Source organism: Eucyclogobius newberryi, unplaced genomic scaffold (genome assembly GCF_026437365.1).
Source record: "Eucyclogobius newberryi isolate DKJ021-1_F unplaced genomic scaffold, fEucNew1.0.hap1 SCAF_22, whole genome shotgun sequence".
Classification (NCBI taxonomy): domain Eukaryota; kingdom Metazoa; phylum Chordata; class Actinopteri; order Gobiiformes; family Gobiidae; genus Eucyclogobius; species Eucyclogobius newberryi.
This window is the reverse complement of record NW_027315857.1, coordinates 21782586-21801075: the sequence shown is the minus strand read 5'-3', so window position 1 is coordinate 21801075 and position 18490 is coordinate 21782586. Positions and strand designations below refer to the sequence as shown.

Here is an 18490-nt window from a genome sequence, read left to right as displayed (position 1 = left end):
TACTACTACTACTACTACTACTACTACTAATACTACTTCATATTACAACAAATAACCATTAAAAAAACATAATTTAATCCCCCACTGCACTGTTCACTTTCTGCACTTCAACTGTAAATTCAACTGTAAATTATACTTTATTATACCTAATTATACCTTATTATACCTTCACCACATATTTATAGACAAAAAGACCATAAATAAACTTTTTTTTAAAATTAAATTACATTTTTTTTTTAAAAACGCATACCGACAAACGTCTGTCTTTTTTAATTTTTTATTTCTTTAATTAAAAAAAATAAAATAATTGTTTTTAACGCACCCGAGACTGTGGCGTTCGTACAAAACAATCACAAAAAGACAAACGTGACATTCCAGGTTGAACAATTAAAATTGAACTTGGGAAATGTCAGTTCTGATCCGAAAAAACACTCTAATTTTGTCATTTTAAAAGCGTAACATTCTGATAAAAACACGGGACCTTTAACATGCTGGTTTAGATGAAAATGTCACTGGTTTTGTGTAATAAAATCTGCTTTTTTGTTCCAGTTTTGAGGCGGTGCTGATGAAGATGGAGCCGGTGGACGGAGCTCAGATCATGGACTACATCAAGACTCACGCGCTGCTCACCAGAGAAAAAGCCCGTAAGACGTCCACAAATCACAATACGACTTTAAAATGACGAGCGTGACAGAGTTTCAACTGGATCAGATTCAAATAATGCGTCTTTAGAGCAAAAATAAGTACCGTATTTTCTGGACTATAAGTCGCACCTTTTTTCATAGTTTTGGCCGGAGTGCGACTTATACTTATATTTATACTTATATACTTATACTCCGGAGCGACTTATATGTGATATTATTTGTTATTTTCACACTTGCAACCGCATTTCATACTCCAGTGCGACTTATATATGTTTTTTTCTTCTTTATTATGCATTTTTTTGGCTGGTGCGACTTATAGTCCAGAAAATACAGTAACAAAAATGATAATACTATTTTCTAGCTAGAATTTTGAAAATAAAAAGCATATTTGTGGTGACTGGTCATATTTTACAGATTGGGTGAATATAACTTATGATGTTTTACACTATTCTTTACTATTTTTTAAAGAGTAAATTAATCCTGCAATTTGTGACACTAATTATTGATTCACTGTTTTAAATAATTGTGTTGTTTTTATATTATTTCCCCTGATTTTACATTGTTTTGATTGATATATCACTCATCTCATGTAGCTCCACCCTCACGTGTGTCACGTAGCTCCACCCTCACGTGTGTCACGTAGCTCCGCCTTCGTGTGTGTCACGTAGCTCCACCCTCACGTGTGTCACGTAGCTCCGCCTTCGTGTGTGTCACGTAGCTCCACCCTCACGTGTGTCACGTAGCTCCACCCTCACGTGTGTCACGTAGCTCCGCCTTCGTGTGTGTCACGTAGCTCCACCCTCACGTGTGTCACGTAGCTCCGCCTTCGTGTGTGTCACGTAGCTCCACCCTCACGTGTGTCACGTAGCTCCGCCTTCGTGTGTGTCACGTAGCTCCGCCTTCGTGTGTGTCACGTAGCTCCGCCTTCGTGTGTGTCACGTAGCTCCGCCTTCGTGTGTGTCACGCGTGTCACGTAGCTCCGCCTTCGTGTGTGTCACGTAGCTCCGCCTTCGTGTGTGTCACGCGTGTCACGTAGCTCCGCCTTCGTGTGTGTCACGTAGCTCCGCCTTTGTGTGTGTCACGTAGCTCCGCCTTCGCGTGTGTCACGCGTGTCACTTAGCTCCGCCTTCGTGTGTGTCACGCGTGTCACGTAGCTCCGCCTTCGTGTGTGTCACGTAGCTCCGCCTTCGTGTGTGTCACGTAGCTCCGCCTTCATGTGTGTTACGTAGTCCCGCCCTTGTGTATGTTATGTAGCTCCGCCCTCATGTGTTTTATGTAGCTCCGCCCTCATGTGTTTTATGTAGCTCCGCCCTCATGTGTGTTATATAGCTCCGCCCTTGTGCGTATTATATAGCTCCGCCTTCATGTGTGTTATATAGCTCCGCCCTCATTACGTAGCTCCGCCTTCACGTGTGTGTTTGTGGTTTAAAGTGCTGCAGTCCTCGGTGCGGGAGCAGAAGAAACTGTTGGTGGAAAACGGAAAACTGAAGAAAGACATCGAGGATCTGAGGCTGCAGCTGCAGGACAAACAGAAGCGACGATTAGGTCAGAACAAGGACTCACAAACGACACAAGACATGTTTATAAACTAATACAGACTAAATTAGAATAAAAATAAGAGGCAAGTGGAGAATAATGTATCATTTTCAAATCAAAGTGCCACAACAACAACAAGTCTTTATGGTCGAAGCAGTTATACCTTCAAACCAAAAATAATTATTGGACAAAATATTGGCTATAGAAACACAAAAAATAAACCCTGGCCCAAACAAAAGTATTTTTTACTAATTACTTTCACGTACTTACTTGCACTTGAGCGTTGTATTTGTAAGTTTTTGTCCTTTCCCAGTTTCTGGCTCTGTTTCCTCTGTATTTGTAACGTATCTGTTTCCTGTTGTTTTTCTTTCAGCCAAAGCCTTGTTTTCTCCGGCCCCGCCCCCTCCACAGACAGGCCCCGCCTCCACCGACTCACCCGCCAATCAACCTGCTCAGGAGCGACGGGACGGACAGCGCAAGAGGAGAGACCGGAAAAGTGAGGCCCGGCTGAAGTATCACAGTTTACTAATACTGTACATTAAAGGACACATATTATACTAATACTGTACATTAAAGGACACATATTATGGGAATACTGTACATTAAAGGACACATATTATACTAATACTGTACATTAAAGGACACATATTATGGGAATACTTTACATTAAAGGACACATATTATGGGAATACTGTACATTAAAGGACACATATTATACAAATACTGTACATTAAAGGACACATACTAATACTGTACATTAAAGGACGCATATTATACTAATACTGTACATTAAAGGACACATACTAATACTGTACATTAAAGGACACATATTATACTAATACTGTACATTAAAGGACACATATTATGGGAATACTGTACATTAAAGGACACATATTATACAAATACTGTACATTAAAGGACACATACTAATACTGTACATTAAAGGACACATATTATACTAATACTGTACATTAAAGGACACATATTATGGGAATACTGTACATTAAAGGACACATATTATACAAATACTGTACATTAAAGGACACATACTAATACTGTACATTAAAGGACACATATTATTGGAATACTGTACATTAAAGGACACATATTATACTAATACTGTACATTAAAGGACACATATTATACTAATACTGTACATTAAAGGACACATATTATACTAATACTGTACATTAAAGGACACATATTATACTAATACTGTACATTAAAGGACACATACTAATACTGTACATTAAAGGACACATATTATACTAATACTGTACATTAAAGGACACATATTATGGGAATACTGTACATTAAAGGACACATATTATACAAATACTGTACATTAAAGGACACATACTAATACTGTACATTAAAGGACACATATTATACTAATACTGTACATTAAAGGACACATATTATGGGAATACTGTACATTAAAGGACACATATTATACAAATACTGTACATTAAAGGACACATACTAATACTGTACATTAAAGGACACATATTATTGGAATACTGTACATTAAAGGACACATATTATACTAATACTGTACATTAAAGGACACATATTATACTAATACTGTACATTAAAGGACACATATTATACTAATACTGTACATTAAAGGACACATATTATACTAATACTGTACATTAAAGGACACATACTAATACTGTACATTAAAGGACACATATTATACTAATACTGTACATTAAAGGACACATATTATGGGAATACTGTACATTAAAGGACACATATTATACAAATACTGTACATTAAAGGACACATACTAATACTGTACATTAAAGGACACATATTATTGGAATACTGTACATTAAAGGACACATATTATACTAATACTGTACATTAAAGGACACATATTATACTAATACTGTACATTAAAGGACACATATTATGGGAATACTGTACATTAAAGGACACATATTATACTAATACTGTACATTAAAGGACACATACTAATACTGTACATTAAAGGACACATATTATACTAATACTGTACATTAAAGGACACATATTATACTAATACTGTACATTAAAGGACAAATATTATACTAATACTGTACATTAAAGGACACATTATACTAATACTGTACATTAAAGGACCAATATTATACTAATACTGTACATTAAAGGACACACATTATGGGGATTCTGTATATTAAAGGACACATATTATGGGAATACTGTACATTAAAGGACACATTATACTAATACTGTACATTAAAGGACACATATTATACTAATACTGTACATTAAAGGACACACATTATGGGGATTCTGTACATTAAAGGACACATATTATGGGAATACTGTACATTAAAGGACACATATTATTGGAATACTGTACATTAAAGGACACATATTATACTAATACTGTACATTAAAGGACACATATTATACTAATACTGTACATTAAAGGACACATATTATACTAATACTGTACATTAAAGGACACATATTATGGGAATACTGTACATTAAAGGACACATATTATACAAATACTGTACATTAAAGGACACATACTAATACTGTACATTAAAGGACACATATTATACTAATACTGTACATTAAAGGACACATATTATACTAATACTGTACATTAAAGGACACATATTATACTAATACTGTACATTAAAGGACACATATTATGGGAATACTGTACATTAAAGGACACATATTATACAAATACTGTACATTAAAGGACACATACTAATACTGTACATTAAAGGACACATATTATACTAATACTGTACATTAAAGGACACATATTATACTAATACTGTACATTAAAGGACAAATATTATACTAATACTGTACATTAAAGGACACATTATACTAATACTGTACATTAAAGGACCAATATTATACTAATACTGTACATTAAAGGACACACATTATGGGGATTCTGTATATTAAAGGACACATATTATGGGAATACTGTACATTAAAGGACACATTATACTAATACTGTACATTAAAGGACACATATTATACTAATACTGTACATTAAAGGACACACATTATGGGGATTCTGTACATTAAAGGACACATATTATGGGAATACTGTACATTAAAGGACACATATTATACTAATACTGTACATTAAAGGACACATATTGTACTGATACTGTACATTAAAGGACACATATTATACTAATACTGTACATTAAAGGACACCTATTATACTAATACTGTACATTAAAGGACACATATTATACTAATACTGCACATTAAAGGACACATATTATACTGATACTGTACATTAAAGGACACATATTATGGGAATACTGTACATTAAAGGACACATATTATACTAATGCTGTACATTAAAGGACACATATTATGGGAATACTGTACATTAAAGGACACATATTATACTAATACTGTACATTAAAGGACACATATTATTGGAATACTGTACATTAAAGGACACATATTATACTAATACTGTACATTAAAGGACACATATGGGAATACTGTACATTAAAGGACACATATTATACTAATGCTGTACATTAAAGGACACATATTATGGGAATACTGTACATTAAAGGACACATATTATACTAATACTGTACATTAAAGGACACATATTATGGGAATACTGTACATTAAAGGACACATATTATACTAATACTGTACATTAAAGGACACATATTATACTAATACTGTACATTAAAGGACACATATTATGGGAATACTGTACATTAAAGGACACATAATATTATACTAATACTGTACATTACAGGACACATATTATACTAATACTGTACATTAAAGGACACCTATTATACTAGTACTGTACATTAAAGGACACATATTATGGGAATACTGTACATTAAAGGACATATTATACTAATACTGTACATTAAAGGACACATATTATGGGAATACTGTATATTAAAGGACACATATTATACTAATACTGTACATTAAAGGACACATATTATGGGAATACTGTACATTAAAGGACACATATTATACTAATACTGTACATTAAAGGACACATATTATACTAATACTGTACATTAAAGGACACAAATTATACTGATACTGTACATTAAAGGACACATATTATACTAATACTGTACATTAAAGGACACATATTATTGGAATACTGTACATTAAAGGACACATATTATACTAATACTGTACATTAAAGGACACATATTATGCGAATACTGTACATTAAAGGACACATATTATACTAATACTGTACATTAAAGGACACATATTATGGGAATACTGTACATTAAAGGACACATATTATACTAATACTGTACATTAAAGGACACATATTATACTAATACTGTACATTAAAGGACACCTATTATACTAGTACTGTACATTAAAGGACACATATTATACTAATACTGTACATTAAAGGACACCTATTATACTAGTACTGTACATTAAAGGACACATATTATACTAATACTGTACATAAAAGGACACATATTATGGAATACTGTATATTAAAGGACACATATTATACTAATACTGTACATTAAAGGACACATATTATGGGAATACTGTACATTAAAGGACACATATTATACTAATACTGTACATTAAAGGACACATATTATACTAATACTGTACATTAAAGGACACCTATTATACTAGTACTGTACATTAAAGGACACATATTATGGGAATACTGTACATTAAAGGACACATATTATACTAATACTGTACATTAAAGGACACATATTATGGGAATACTGTACATTAAAGGACACATATTATACTAATACTGTACATTAAAGGACACACATTATGGGGATTCTGTACATTAAAGGACACATATTATGGGAATACTGTACATTAAAGGACACATATTATGGGAATACTGTACATTAAAGGATACATATTGTACTGATACTGTACATTAAAGGACACATATTATACTAATACTGTACATTAAAGGACACCTATTATACTAATACTGTACATTAAAGGACACCTATTATACTAATACTGTACATTAAAGGACACATATTATACTAATACTGCACATTAAAGGACACATATTATACTGATACTGTACATTAAAGGACACATATTATACTAATACTGTACATTAAAGGACACATATTATTGGAATACTGTACATTAAAGGACACATATTATACTAATACTGTACATTAAAGGACACATATTATGGGAATACTGTACATTAAAGGACACATATTATACTAATGCTGTACATTAAAGGACACATATTATGGGAATACTGTACATTAAAGGACACATATTATACTAATACTGTACATTAAAGGACACATATTATGGGAATACTGTACATTAAAGGACACATATTATACTAATACTGTACATTAAAGGACACATATTATACTAATACTGTACATTAAAGGACACATATTATGGGAATACTGTACATTAAAGGACACATAATATTATACTAATACTTTACATTACAGGACACATATTATACTAATACTGTACATTAAAGGACACATATTATGGGAATACTGTACATTAAAGGACACATATTATACTAATACTGTACATTAAAGGACACATATTATGGGAATACTGTATATTAAAGGACACATATTATACTAATACTGTACATTAAAGGACACATATTATGGGAATACTGTACATTAAAGGACACATATTATACTAATACTGTACATTAAAGGACACATATTATACTAATACTGTACATTAAAGGACACAAATTATACTGATACTGTACATTAAAGGACACATATTATACTAATACTGTACATTAAAGGACACCTATTATACTAGTACTGTACATTAAAGGACACATATTATGGGAATACTGTACATTAAAGGACACATATTATACTAATACTGTACATTAAAGGACACATATTATGGGAATACTGTACATTAAAGGACACATATTATACTAATACTGTACATTAAAGGACACATATTATACTAATACTGTACATTAAAGGACACATATTATACTAATGCTGTACATTAAAGGACACATATTATGGGAATACTGTACATTAAAGGACACATATTATACTAATACTGTACATTAAAGGACACATATTATACTAATACTGTACATTAAAGGACACATATTATGGGAATACTGTACATTAAAGGACACATATTATACTGATACTGTACATTAAAGGACACATATTATACTGATACTGTACATTAAAGGACACATATTATACTAATACTGTACATTAAAGGACACATATTATTGGAATACTGTACATTAAAGGACACATATTATACTAATACTGTACATTAAAGGACACATATTATGCGAATACTGTACATTAAAGGACACATATTATACTAATACTGTACATTAAAGGACACATATTATGGGAATACTGTACATTAAAGGACACATATTATACTAATACTGTACATTAAAGGACACATATTATACTAATACTGTACATTAAAGGACACATATTATACTAGTACTGTACATTAAAGGACACATATTATACTAATACTGTACATTAAAGGACACCTATTATACTAGTACTGTACATTAAAGGACACATATTATGGGAATACTGTACATTAAAGGACACATATTATACTAATACTGTACATAAAAGGACACATATTATGGAATACTGTATATTAAAGGACACATATTATACTAATACTGTACATTAAAGGACACATATTATGGGAATACTGTACATTAAAGGACACATATTATACTAATACTGTACATTAAAGGACACATATTATACTAATACTGTACATTAAAGGACACATATTATACTAATACTGTACATTAAAGGACACAAATTATACTGATACTGTACATTAAAGGACACATATTATACTAATACTGTACATTAAAGGACACATATTATGGGAATACTGTACATTAAAGGACACATATTATACTATTACTCTACATTAAAGGACACATATTATACTAATACTGTACATTAAAGGACACATATTATGGGAATACTGTACATTAAAGGACACATATTATACTAATACTGTACATTAAAGGACACATATTATACTAATACTGTACATTAAAGGACACCTATTATACTAGTACTGTACATTAAAGGACACATATTATGGGAATACTGTACATTAAAGGACACATATTATACTAATACTGTACATTAAAGGACACATATTATGGGAATACTGTACATTAAAGGACACATATTATACTAATACTGTACATTAAAGGACACATATTATACTAATACTGTACATTAAAGGACACATATTATGGGAATACTGTACATTAAGAGATAAGATAAGATATTCCTTTATTGTCCCACATGTGGAAATTTCATTGATGCAACGCAGGTAGATACAGAGGTAGATACAGAAGAACAGATCACTTATAGGAAGTCTGAAAAACACTTTCAGTAGAAGATCTCCTATAAATAAATAAAAACTCCCATAGACAAATGAATAAATAAATACATAAATACCATTGCATGTGATCACGACAGTAATTGCACATGAATATGTGTCACGACAGCACATAGATTGCACATGAATTTCATAGTAATTGCACATGAATTCCAACAGCAATTGCACATATGACAGAATTGCACATGGTTAGGTCAGTATTGCGAGTGTTCAGTACTAACAGTTTTTGTTATAAAGTCTGACAGCAGCAGGAAGGAAAGACCTACGGAACCTTTCCTTCACACATCGAGGGTGGATCAGTCTCTCACTGAAGCTGCTCTCCAGAGCGGAAAGAGTGTCCTGCAGGGGGTGACACTCATGGTCCAGCATAGATGTGAATCTAGCCAGGACCCTCCTGTCCCCCACCTCCTGCACCGAGTCCAGAGCACAGCCCAGGACGGAGCTGGACTTCTTGATGACTCTGTCCAGCATCCTCCTCTCCCTCTCTGTGATGCTGCTGCTCCAGCAGGCCACACCATACAGGAGGGCTGATGCCACCACAGAGTCGTAGAAGGTCTTCAGGAGTGGCCCTGTCACTCCAAAAGACCTGAGTCTCCTCAGGAGGTAGAGCCGACTCTGGCTCTTCCTGTACAGTTCGTCTGTGTTATGAGTCCAGTCCAGTTTGTGGTTCAGATGAACACCAGGTACTTGTATGAGTCCACTCTCTCAATGTCCCGTCCCTGGATGTTCACTGGTGAGGGGGCAGTGGGGTGGCATCTGCGGAAATCCACCACCATCTCCTTGGTCTTCCCCGCGTTGATGAGGAGGTGGTTCCGCTGACACCAGTCCACAAAGTCCTGCTCCAGTCCTCTGTACTCCCCGTCATCGTCGTCCGTGATGAGTCCGATGATGGCAGAGTCGTCAGAGAACTTCTGCAGGACACAGCTGTCCGTGTCATGTCTGAAGTCTGCAGTGTAAAGGGCGCTAATACTTTACATATTATACTGTACATTAAAGGACATATATTATACTAATACTGTACATTAAAGGACACATATTATGGGAATACTGTACATCAAAGGACACATATTATGGGAAAACTGTACATTAAAGGGCACATATTATGGAAATACTGTACATTAAAGGACACATATTATGGGAATACTGTACATTAAAGGACACATATTATGGAAATACTGTACATTAAAGGACACACATTATGGGAATACTGTACATTAAAGGTCACACTTAATGGGAATACTGTACATTAAAGGACACATATTATGGGAATACTGTACATTAAAGGACACACATTATGGGAATACTGTTCATTAAAGGACACACATAATGGGAATACTGTATATTAAAGGACACATATTATAGGAATACTGTACATTAAAGGACACATATTATGGAAATACTGTACATTAAAGGACACACATTATGGGAATACTGTACATTAAAGGACACATTATGGAAATACTGTACATTAAAAGACACATTATGGGAATACTGTACATTAAAGGACACATATTATGGGAAAGCTGTAAATCAAAGGACACATATTACGCTAAATTTACTGAATTTTACCGACATCGACCGGAAAGGTGAGGGCCGGCTGAAGAAGTTTAGCAGTTTACTAATAGTGGGGAATACTGTACATTAAAGGACACACATTATGGGAATACTGTACATTAAAGGACACACATTATGGAAATACTGTACATTAAAGGACACATATTATGGGAAAGCTGTAAATGAAAGGACACATATTAAGCTAAATTTACTGAATTTTACCGACATCTTGTAAATGAAACCAAACAAATGGTCATTTCTAGTCAGGCTGGAGAAAATGTTAAGATTAGATTAATTGTGATGACTTGACAACTCTAAAACTGCAGCTCATGGACAGAACATTAACCCTGAAGTTTGCTTGTTTGTTTGTTATCGCAGTCCAATCAGGGACAGGAAGTGAGCTGTTGGGCGCAACTCCTCGTATGGACGTGTCGCGCTTGGACCTGAGAGTGGGGCGTGTCCTGAGCGCCCAGAGCCACGCCCAATCGCTCAGCATACAGGAAGTGGACGTGGGAGAGCCCGCCCCCAGGACCGTGGTCAGCAAACTGGGGACAAACGTACAACTGGACCAGGTAAAGACACGTCGATGTTTCTCTTTGACATTCACGCAAGAGTTGACCCATAATATGTTGCCGTAGCTTTCCGGGGCCATGGTCGTGTTGATATGTAACGGCAAAGCCCGTAAACTGAGGGGCGTGGTCTCAAAGGCGCGTCTCGTCTGCTGCAGCCAATCAAAAGACTGCATCGAGCTGCTGACCCCACCCCCTGGGTCCATGCCCGGAGACAGAATCACCTTCCTCAACTTTCCAGGTGAAATGAAAATATTCTGAATGTCTCTGCCCTTCCTTCACCTCCATTTCACAACACACGTCTCATGCTGTCTGTTTTTACCCACTTTAATCTCGTTTGTGTGTTCTTAAAGTTGCATGTTTGTTTTTTCAGGGGAAGCAGACAAAGAGCTGCCGTCGAAGGAGCGCGTGTTCGAGCGTCTTCAGCCCGACCTGTGTGTGGACGCGAAGGGCGTGGCTCAGTACAAAGGCTGCGCCTTCGAGGTGAAGGGGAAAGGCCTGTGCAGAGCGCCCACTCTCATAAACTGCTCCATCAGATGAAGATGAAGCAACTGCTCCATCAGATGAAGGTGAAACAACTGCTCCATCAGATGAAGGTGAAGCAACTGCTCCATCAGATGAAGGTGAAGCAACTGCTCCATCAGATGAAGGTGAAGCAACTGTCTCCATCAGATGAATGTGAAACAACTGCTCCATCAGATGAAGGTGAAGCAACTGCTCCATCAGATGAATGTGAAACAACTGCTCCATCAGATGAATGTGAAACAACTGCTCCATCAGATGAAGGTGAAACAACTGCCTCCATCGGATGAACGTGAAACAACTGCTCCATCAGATGAAGATGAAACAACTGCTCCATCAGATGAAGGTGAAGCAACTGCCTCCATCTGATGAACGTGAAACAACTGCTCCATCAGATGAAGATGAAACAACTGCTCCATCAGATAAACGTGAAGCATGTGTTTTATTGCGGTTTGAATTTGTACAAAAATACATTGAGAATTAAACAGTGGTGAAAATTTGCATAGAGACATTTTTTTAAATTTTAACAAAATTTTGGTCGCATTTTAGGTCACGCTTTTAAACAAAACTCTGTTACAGTCAATTATAAGTCATGTTTAAAAATGTAATCAGAAAAGTACAATTGCCCAAAACACCTTCTCGATTACAGTAACATAATTAGTTACTTACCAGTCCTGGAATTAAAAATCATTACAACACATTGTCTGGTTTCTTTGCTTTTCTTTACTGAACGCTTGGATAATATGTGAACTAGAAAGATCCCACAATGCATTGGGATTAGTACAAAGGTTCAGTGAGCTCTAAAGCGTTAAGAAACGTAAATGTAAAGCATATTTGTATGTTATATTACTGTAATATAATGATGATAATGTGTCCACAGCTGTTACAAAGGTAGAGATCCAGAGCTGTCGAGTATTGTTTTTAAGTTGAATAGTTAAACATCTTTTTAAGTACCTGTGATGGTTAAATGTGTATTTTCGGGGTGTCTGAAGTGTCGCCCCCTGCTGTCTCTGCCTTGCAACTTTGACCCGAGGATAACTCTCCTGAGAAACCCTGACTCTTTTTTCACACAAGACTTATTTCAGCAAAGAAAGAAAACGTCCAGTCTATTTGGTTAAAAATTAGACACATTTTAAATCCAAGCTCTAAAGCAAAGTTACTCCAGAGCATGTTTAAAGGTTAATAACAATATATATAATGCATACTGTGTACATAAAAGTACTTTGTCTCAGGTTAATCGGCCTCGTTTGTGTTCAGTCCGATCACGGGAAGCGTCTGGTGGTGGTTTCTCGCCGACAGACTTAGAATTCTCTCTCTGATTGGCTCCCCGGTGAGTGACGGCCAATCAGAGCCGCTGTCCACGAACATGACCCCGCCCACCGATCGATCAGCCAGAGCTCTCAGCCAATCAGGAGCCTGCGTGAGGAAGAGTGACGGCTCTAGCGCCGCCTCGAGCGCGTCGGCGTGAGTGAGGACGAGCAGCGAGTGTCGACACCAGTCTGGACCAAAGAGACTCTGAAAAGATACGAAACAGAAGTGTCAGATGCCCTCCCGTTCTCCAAAAACCTTTAACCAGGTGAAACCCTCTTTAAGGGAAACCTGGGCCAAACATTTAGATTTAAAGGAGACATATTATGCTGTTTTTTTTTTAGGTACTTTGTAGATCTGGATTTTTTATGTTCATTGTAAACAGTAATATTGATCTTAAACGGCTCGGTAACAGAAACAGGTTAAATGGCTTCCTGAAACTGCACGGATAAGCCCCGCCCATTCATAGCGACGTCTCACTGTTACAAGTTTGTTTTATAGCTTACAGTATGTTTTTATTTTCTAAAAGTGGCAAATATGACATTTTAGAACCCTACATGTATCACACTGTTTTTTTTAAACTTCCAAATAATTGCAATTAAATGTGGGCAGGGATAGGGGGTAGGGGGAAAAGGGATTTTCTGAACACTCCACACTTTCTTCACTATAATACAGTATATTGCAACTCAACGTGAAAGTATGTAACAGAATACATTACAAAATACAGGTATTCAATATTATGTAACTAAATACACTTGTTACTCAATCCAGAATATATGTTAAAGCTCCACAGTGTAACATTACATCCAATGAATAGAGCATTCTGGGTATTTTATTGCTCAAAAATGCCATTCAAAAGAAGATGCATCCTTACAGATTGGGCTTGTTTCTCCACAGAACTGACTAGTAACTTAGCTGCATCATGGACAACATCAGGAATGTTACATAGTGAGACTTTAGATCACAAATATATAAATGTAAGATTGTTTTGTCCTTATGTCGTTTACCTCTGCATCTCTCTCCAGTCGTGTTTCCTTGTCGATCAGATCCGCTCGAACCACCACCACGACCACGTGCACGCCCTGCGGGCGGAGCTTAAGCGGAGGCGTGTCCACCACTCGCAGCGACAGGTGTGACTCCGCCCCATTCCGCCTGAAGAATCGCGGGAAAGTCCGACAAACGCGCTGCGGGCGAGAGGTGACGGCGACGCCCCCAAAACTGGCGCCAGCGTCAAGAACAGCGCCACCTGGAAAAGACCAGAGAATACATTTGATGAAAAATGTAGAAAAAACATATAAATATTGATATCTAAAGGCACAATATGTATCTTTTCTAATACATGTCAGATCTGTGGAGAGGAGACAATGTTTTCTTTTACAACGCAATTTACTTTTTAAACCGTAGGAGTACTGACCAATCAGAGCGTTCCCCACAGAGCTCCGCCCACTCTGCCTTTCACCTAGCAACAGCACGTTTAGCGCCAGTGTTTTCGCGTCGCCGTCTTTGTTTTCTTCAGGAACGACATCTTTGACTGAATCACACTGAGATTTGGAGACGCTACGGACAGACATCAGGAAGCAGGAAGTGGGGAGCAGGTTCCTTCAAAACAAACATTATAATAAACATATTTAACAAAATATCTCCTCCTTGTACCCGCCTCCTATCAACTCTCATGAGGAGCTGGGCAATATACGACAAAAATAAATATGTATGTTTTATTTTAGTATTATGTCAATATTAGGACGATATGTTAACAATACATCAGGATTGCGCTAAAATGTGTCTGTAAAAGTATCGCACAAAACATAAAATGAATCACAAAAGTACAAAAATATCTCTGTACTCTTTTATCAGAAACATCTAGTATTTTTTTACTAGATATTTCTGTTTCTTTTGTCTCTTTTGAGCAATTTTAGATATAGATGATATACTCAGAAGGCCTTTTCTAATTTTGCGTCTCCAAAAAGCGCTCTGGCTAGCTCATTGTGTCTCGAAGCTAATGCTAACTTCTATTAAAAGGTCAAATATAAAATAAACAACCAATTATGATTTAAAGTAAAGACTGCCTACTTGTTTTAGTGTGTAAGTAATGTAGATGACATGGCTTTAATTCAAATATTTATAACCTCAAAAATAGCTTAAGCGTTAGCATTGAAACGCAGACACTGAAGAGTCTCCAATGAAGCACTCACCTCTTTTGTAAAGTCATTAACATGTTTCCTTAACATGTTGTCAATAACATCCCTGACTCGCTGTCCACTGCCTGATCCGTCAGTTTTTATTTATTTTAGAGCAATTAAGCAAAAAAAAGAACGAAGAAAGAATTGAACAGGAAGAAGTTACGCTAACGGTGAGCTAGCCGGATGTCGTCATGCACAGAACCTGTTGCAATATCTTCTTTTTTTTTGGTAATACATCAATTATTCATATAAATACACTCTCTTTCATCCTTCCATTTCAGCTACAACACCCCTCCACCGCAGCAGCAGAATCATCATCCTGTCCATCTCCTCCTTTTTCACCACCAGTATCTAAACTCAGAGTGAGATATTGTTCTTTAAAGATGCACTGTGTAACTTTTCACACCACTATTATCTATTCAACTGTCCAGACATCGAGTGCCAAAGCTTATCCAGGCAATAAACATCAGAAATCCTTCAATTATTTGTATTTCTTGCTTGTATTTCGCTTAGATTTGTGAAATAAAAGGACTCTTACCTGTGCAGGTGACGAGGCAGCGACTGGGCGCTCGTGCTGCCGACGTTTACTTCATGATGGGAGGAACGAGTTAATCTATAACCAGCTTTACACCCATCAGCCATCGCTCTGGAGCTTTACAGCGTCGTAAAAGTGTCAACGCGTCGTCCGCAGATGATTAACGACTCCGGATTAGAGATAACAGAAAGAATGGAGGCTCGTTGCCATGTTTCAGAGGACGTCCCATCCTCCTGTGATCCTGGGATTGGCTTACATTTATTCAAGCACGTTTTAACGAGATCGGAGCGGTTTTCAGAAGCGATGAATGAGAGTCTCTTCCCCCGAATGTCTCTCCCCCCTCTCTCCCCATTGCGCGTCAAATAAAGTCAAATAAAGCCAGGGAAAATCTTGAAAAGAACATGTCTTTCGGTAAATGTTGTGGTTGGATTTTGTGGATTTTCCTTTTGGATGTGTCTTGGTGATATGCAATACATTTGGAACAGGAACGGCAAAGTCTGTTGTCTAAAAACGACCCATTATAAAGTGTCATTGTTGCACATTCGCCACGTCAAAACTTGGACTAGATCTGGACCAAATAAGGACTAGAGAAGTCTAAATAAAGTCCACACCAGGACTAAAATATGCTGTAAACGCTGTTAAAATGGTTGAAATGTGGTAACCTGCAGTAAAACGGGACATGAGATCCTTATCCACAGCTCTTTTGTTCACTTCGTAACAATGTCTTTGCTAAACCTTTGGATGTTTTGCACTGCTGGCCACAGACGTAGAGTTTTTGTCGTTCGATCCAGAGCTTTGTTGATTATCACGACAGGGAAATCAGAAAATGGAAGGGCACCTGAACAGTAACATAAAGCAATTTCCACCACAAGAGGGCAGTAATAGACCTGGGAATTGTGGACAAGACAAAAAGAGCGCACAGAAAAATCCATTTCACAGACATATAATCACCCCAAAAAGATTTAATAGTCATATAATCACAATTGACCCATTTTACAGATGTATAATCCCCCAAAAAGTTTTTACAGACACATAATCCCCAAAAAAACATTTTACAGATGTATAATCACCAAAAAACAATTTTACAGATGTATTATCCCCCCAAAACATTTTACAGACATATAATCCGCCAAATTCTTTTTACAGACATATAATCACCATTAACCCATTTTACAGATGTATAATCCCAAAACATTTTTACAGACACATAATCCCCAAAAAAACATTTTAAAGATGTATAATGTATAATCACTAAAAACCCATTTCACAGACATATAATCCCCCAAATTATTTTTACAGACGCATAATCCCCAAAATATTTTTTTATAGACATATAATCCCCATTAACCCATTTTATAGATGTATAATCCCCCAAAACGTTTTTACAGACACATAATCCCCAAAAAAAACATTTTAAAGATGTATAATGTATAATCACTAAAAACCCATTTCACAGACATATAATCCCCCAAATTATTTTTACAGACGCATAATCCCCAAAATATTTTTTTATAGACATATAATCCCCATTAACCCATTTTATAGATGTATAATCCCCCAAAACGTTTTTACAGACACATAATCCCCAAAAAAAACATTTTACAGATGTATAATCACTAAAAACCCATTTCACAGACATATAATCCCCCAAATTCTTTTTACAGACGTACAATCCCCCAAAAATTTTTTATAGACATATAATTACCATTAACCCCATTTTACAGATGTATAATCCTCCAAAACGTTTTTACAGACACATAATCCCCCAAAAAACTTTTTACAGTTGTATAATCACCATAAACCCATTTTACAGATGTATAATCACCATAAACCCATTTTACAGACATATAATAATCACATATGTGAAAGCGCGATAAGGAAGAATCAACTAAAACCTGTCTACACCTAATAAACCTGTTTCTATTTTTAGTGGTGGTTTGCAGCTGACGTACGTTATAAAGCCACTTAGATCACTATTGACGGACGAAGCGCAGTATGCAAAGTGTCAGTATGCAAAGGACTCACAGAATACAAAGTACCTGCGTCAAAATGATCCCAAAATTAAAAGATGACGTCAACCGAATGTCACGACGGTTATAAAGAGCAATAAATACTCTGGAGAAAGAGAATTAAACTTCTCCATGCAAATACGAGCAGGTCGGCGTGTGAAAATGATAAATGTAATACGTCAGGACTGTGATGCGTGTATATTCTGTACTTTGT

At 36.1% G+C, this 18490-nt stretch overlaps 2 protein-coding genes across 2 annotated transcripts in view; one reads left to right on the top strand and one right to left on the bottom strand.

The window, feature by feature from the left end:
• Positions 1 to 12671, top strand: part of LOC140371947 (aminoacyl tRNA synthase complex-interacting multifunctional protein 1-like) — a 16309-nt gene extending 3638 nt beyond the window's left edge. Inside the window, exons 2-7 of the mRNA XM_072459186.1 lie at positions 550 to 644; positions 2076 to 2189; positions 2554 to 2676; positions 11532 to 11725; positions 11792 to 11963; positions 12096 to 12671. Of these exons, the coding sequence (XP_072315287.1) occupies positions 550 to 644; positions 2076 to 2189; positions 2554 to 2676; positions 11532 to 11725; positions 11792 to 11963; positions 12096 to 12262 (865 nt within the window). The 3' untranslated portion in view covers positions 12263 to 12671. The remainder of the gene's footprint in view (positions 1 to 549; positions 645 to 2075; positions 2190 to 2553; positions 2677 to 11531; positions 11726 to 11791; positions 11964 to 12095) is intronic.
• Positions 12672 to 13461: 790 nt separating this feature from the next.
• Positions 13462 to 15131, bottom strand: LOC140371915 (GTPase IMAP family member GIMD1-like). Its single transcript, XM_072459149.1, has 3 exons — positions 14967 to 15131; positions 14560 to 14798; positions 13462 to 13759 (listed from the first exon to the last, which is right to left on the bottom strand). Exons 1-3 carry the CDS (start codon positions 15121 to 15123, stop codon positions 13478 to 13480), a joined length of 678 nt encoding a protein of 225 aa, XP_072315250.1. The 5' UTR covers positions 15124 to 15131; the 3' UTR covers positions 13462 to 13477.
• Between the last annotated feature and the right edge of the window lie 3359 nt (positions 15132 to 18490).

What these genes read in the sequence shown, in the direction of transcription:
- LOC140371915 (XM_072459149.1), bottom strand. Translation starts at nt 15,123, where the DNA reads ATGTCTGTCCGTAGCGTCTCCAAATCTCAGTGTGATTCAGTCAAAGAT. An exon ending in TGTGGGGAACGCTCTGATTG is followed by an intron (nt 14,799 to 14,966) that starts GTCAGTACTCCT and finishes GGTCTTTTCCAG; the next exon opens with GTGGCGCTGTTCTTGACGCT. An exon ending in GACTGGAGAGAGATGCAGAG is followed by an intron (nt 13,760 to 14,559) that starts GTAAACGACATA and finishes GTATCTTTTCAG; the next exon opens with AGTCTCTTTGGTCCAGACTG.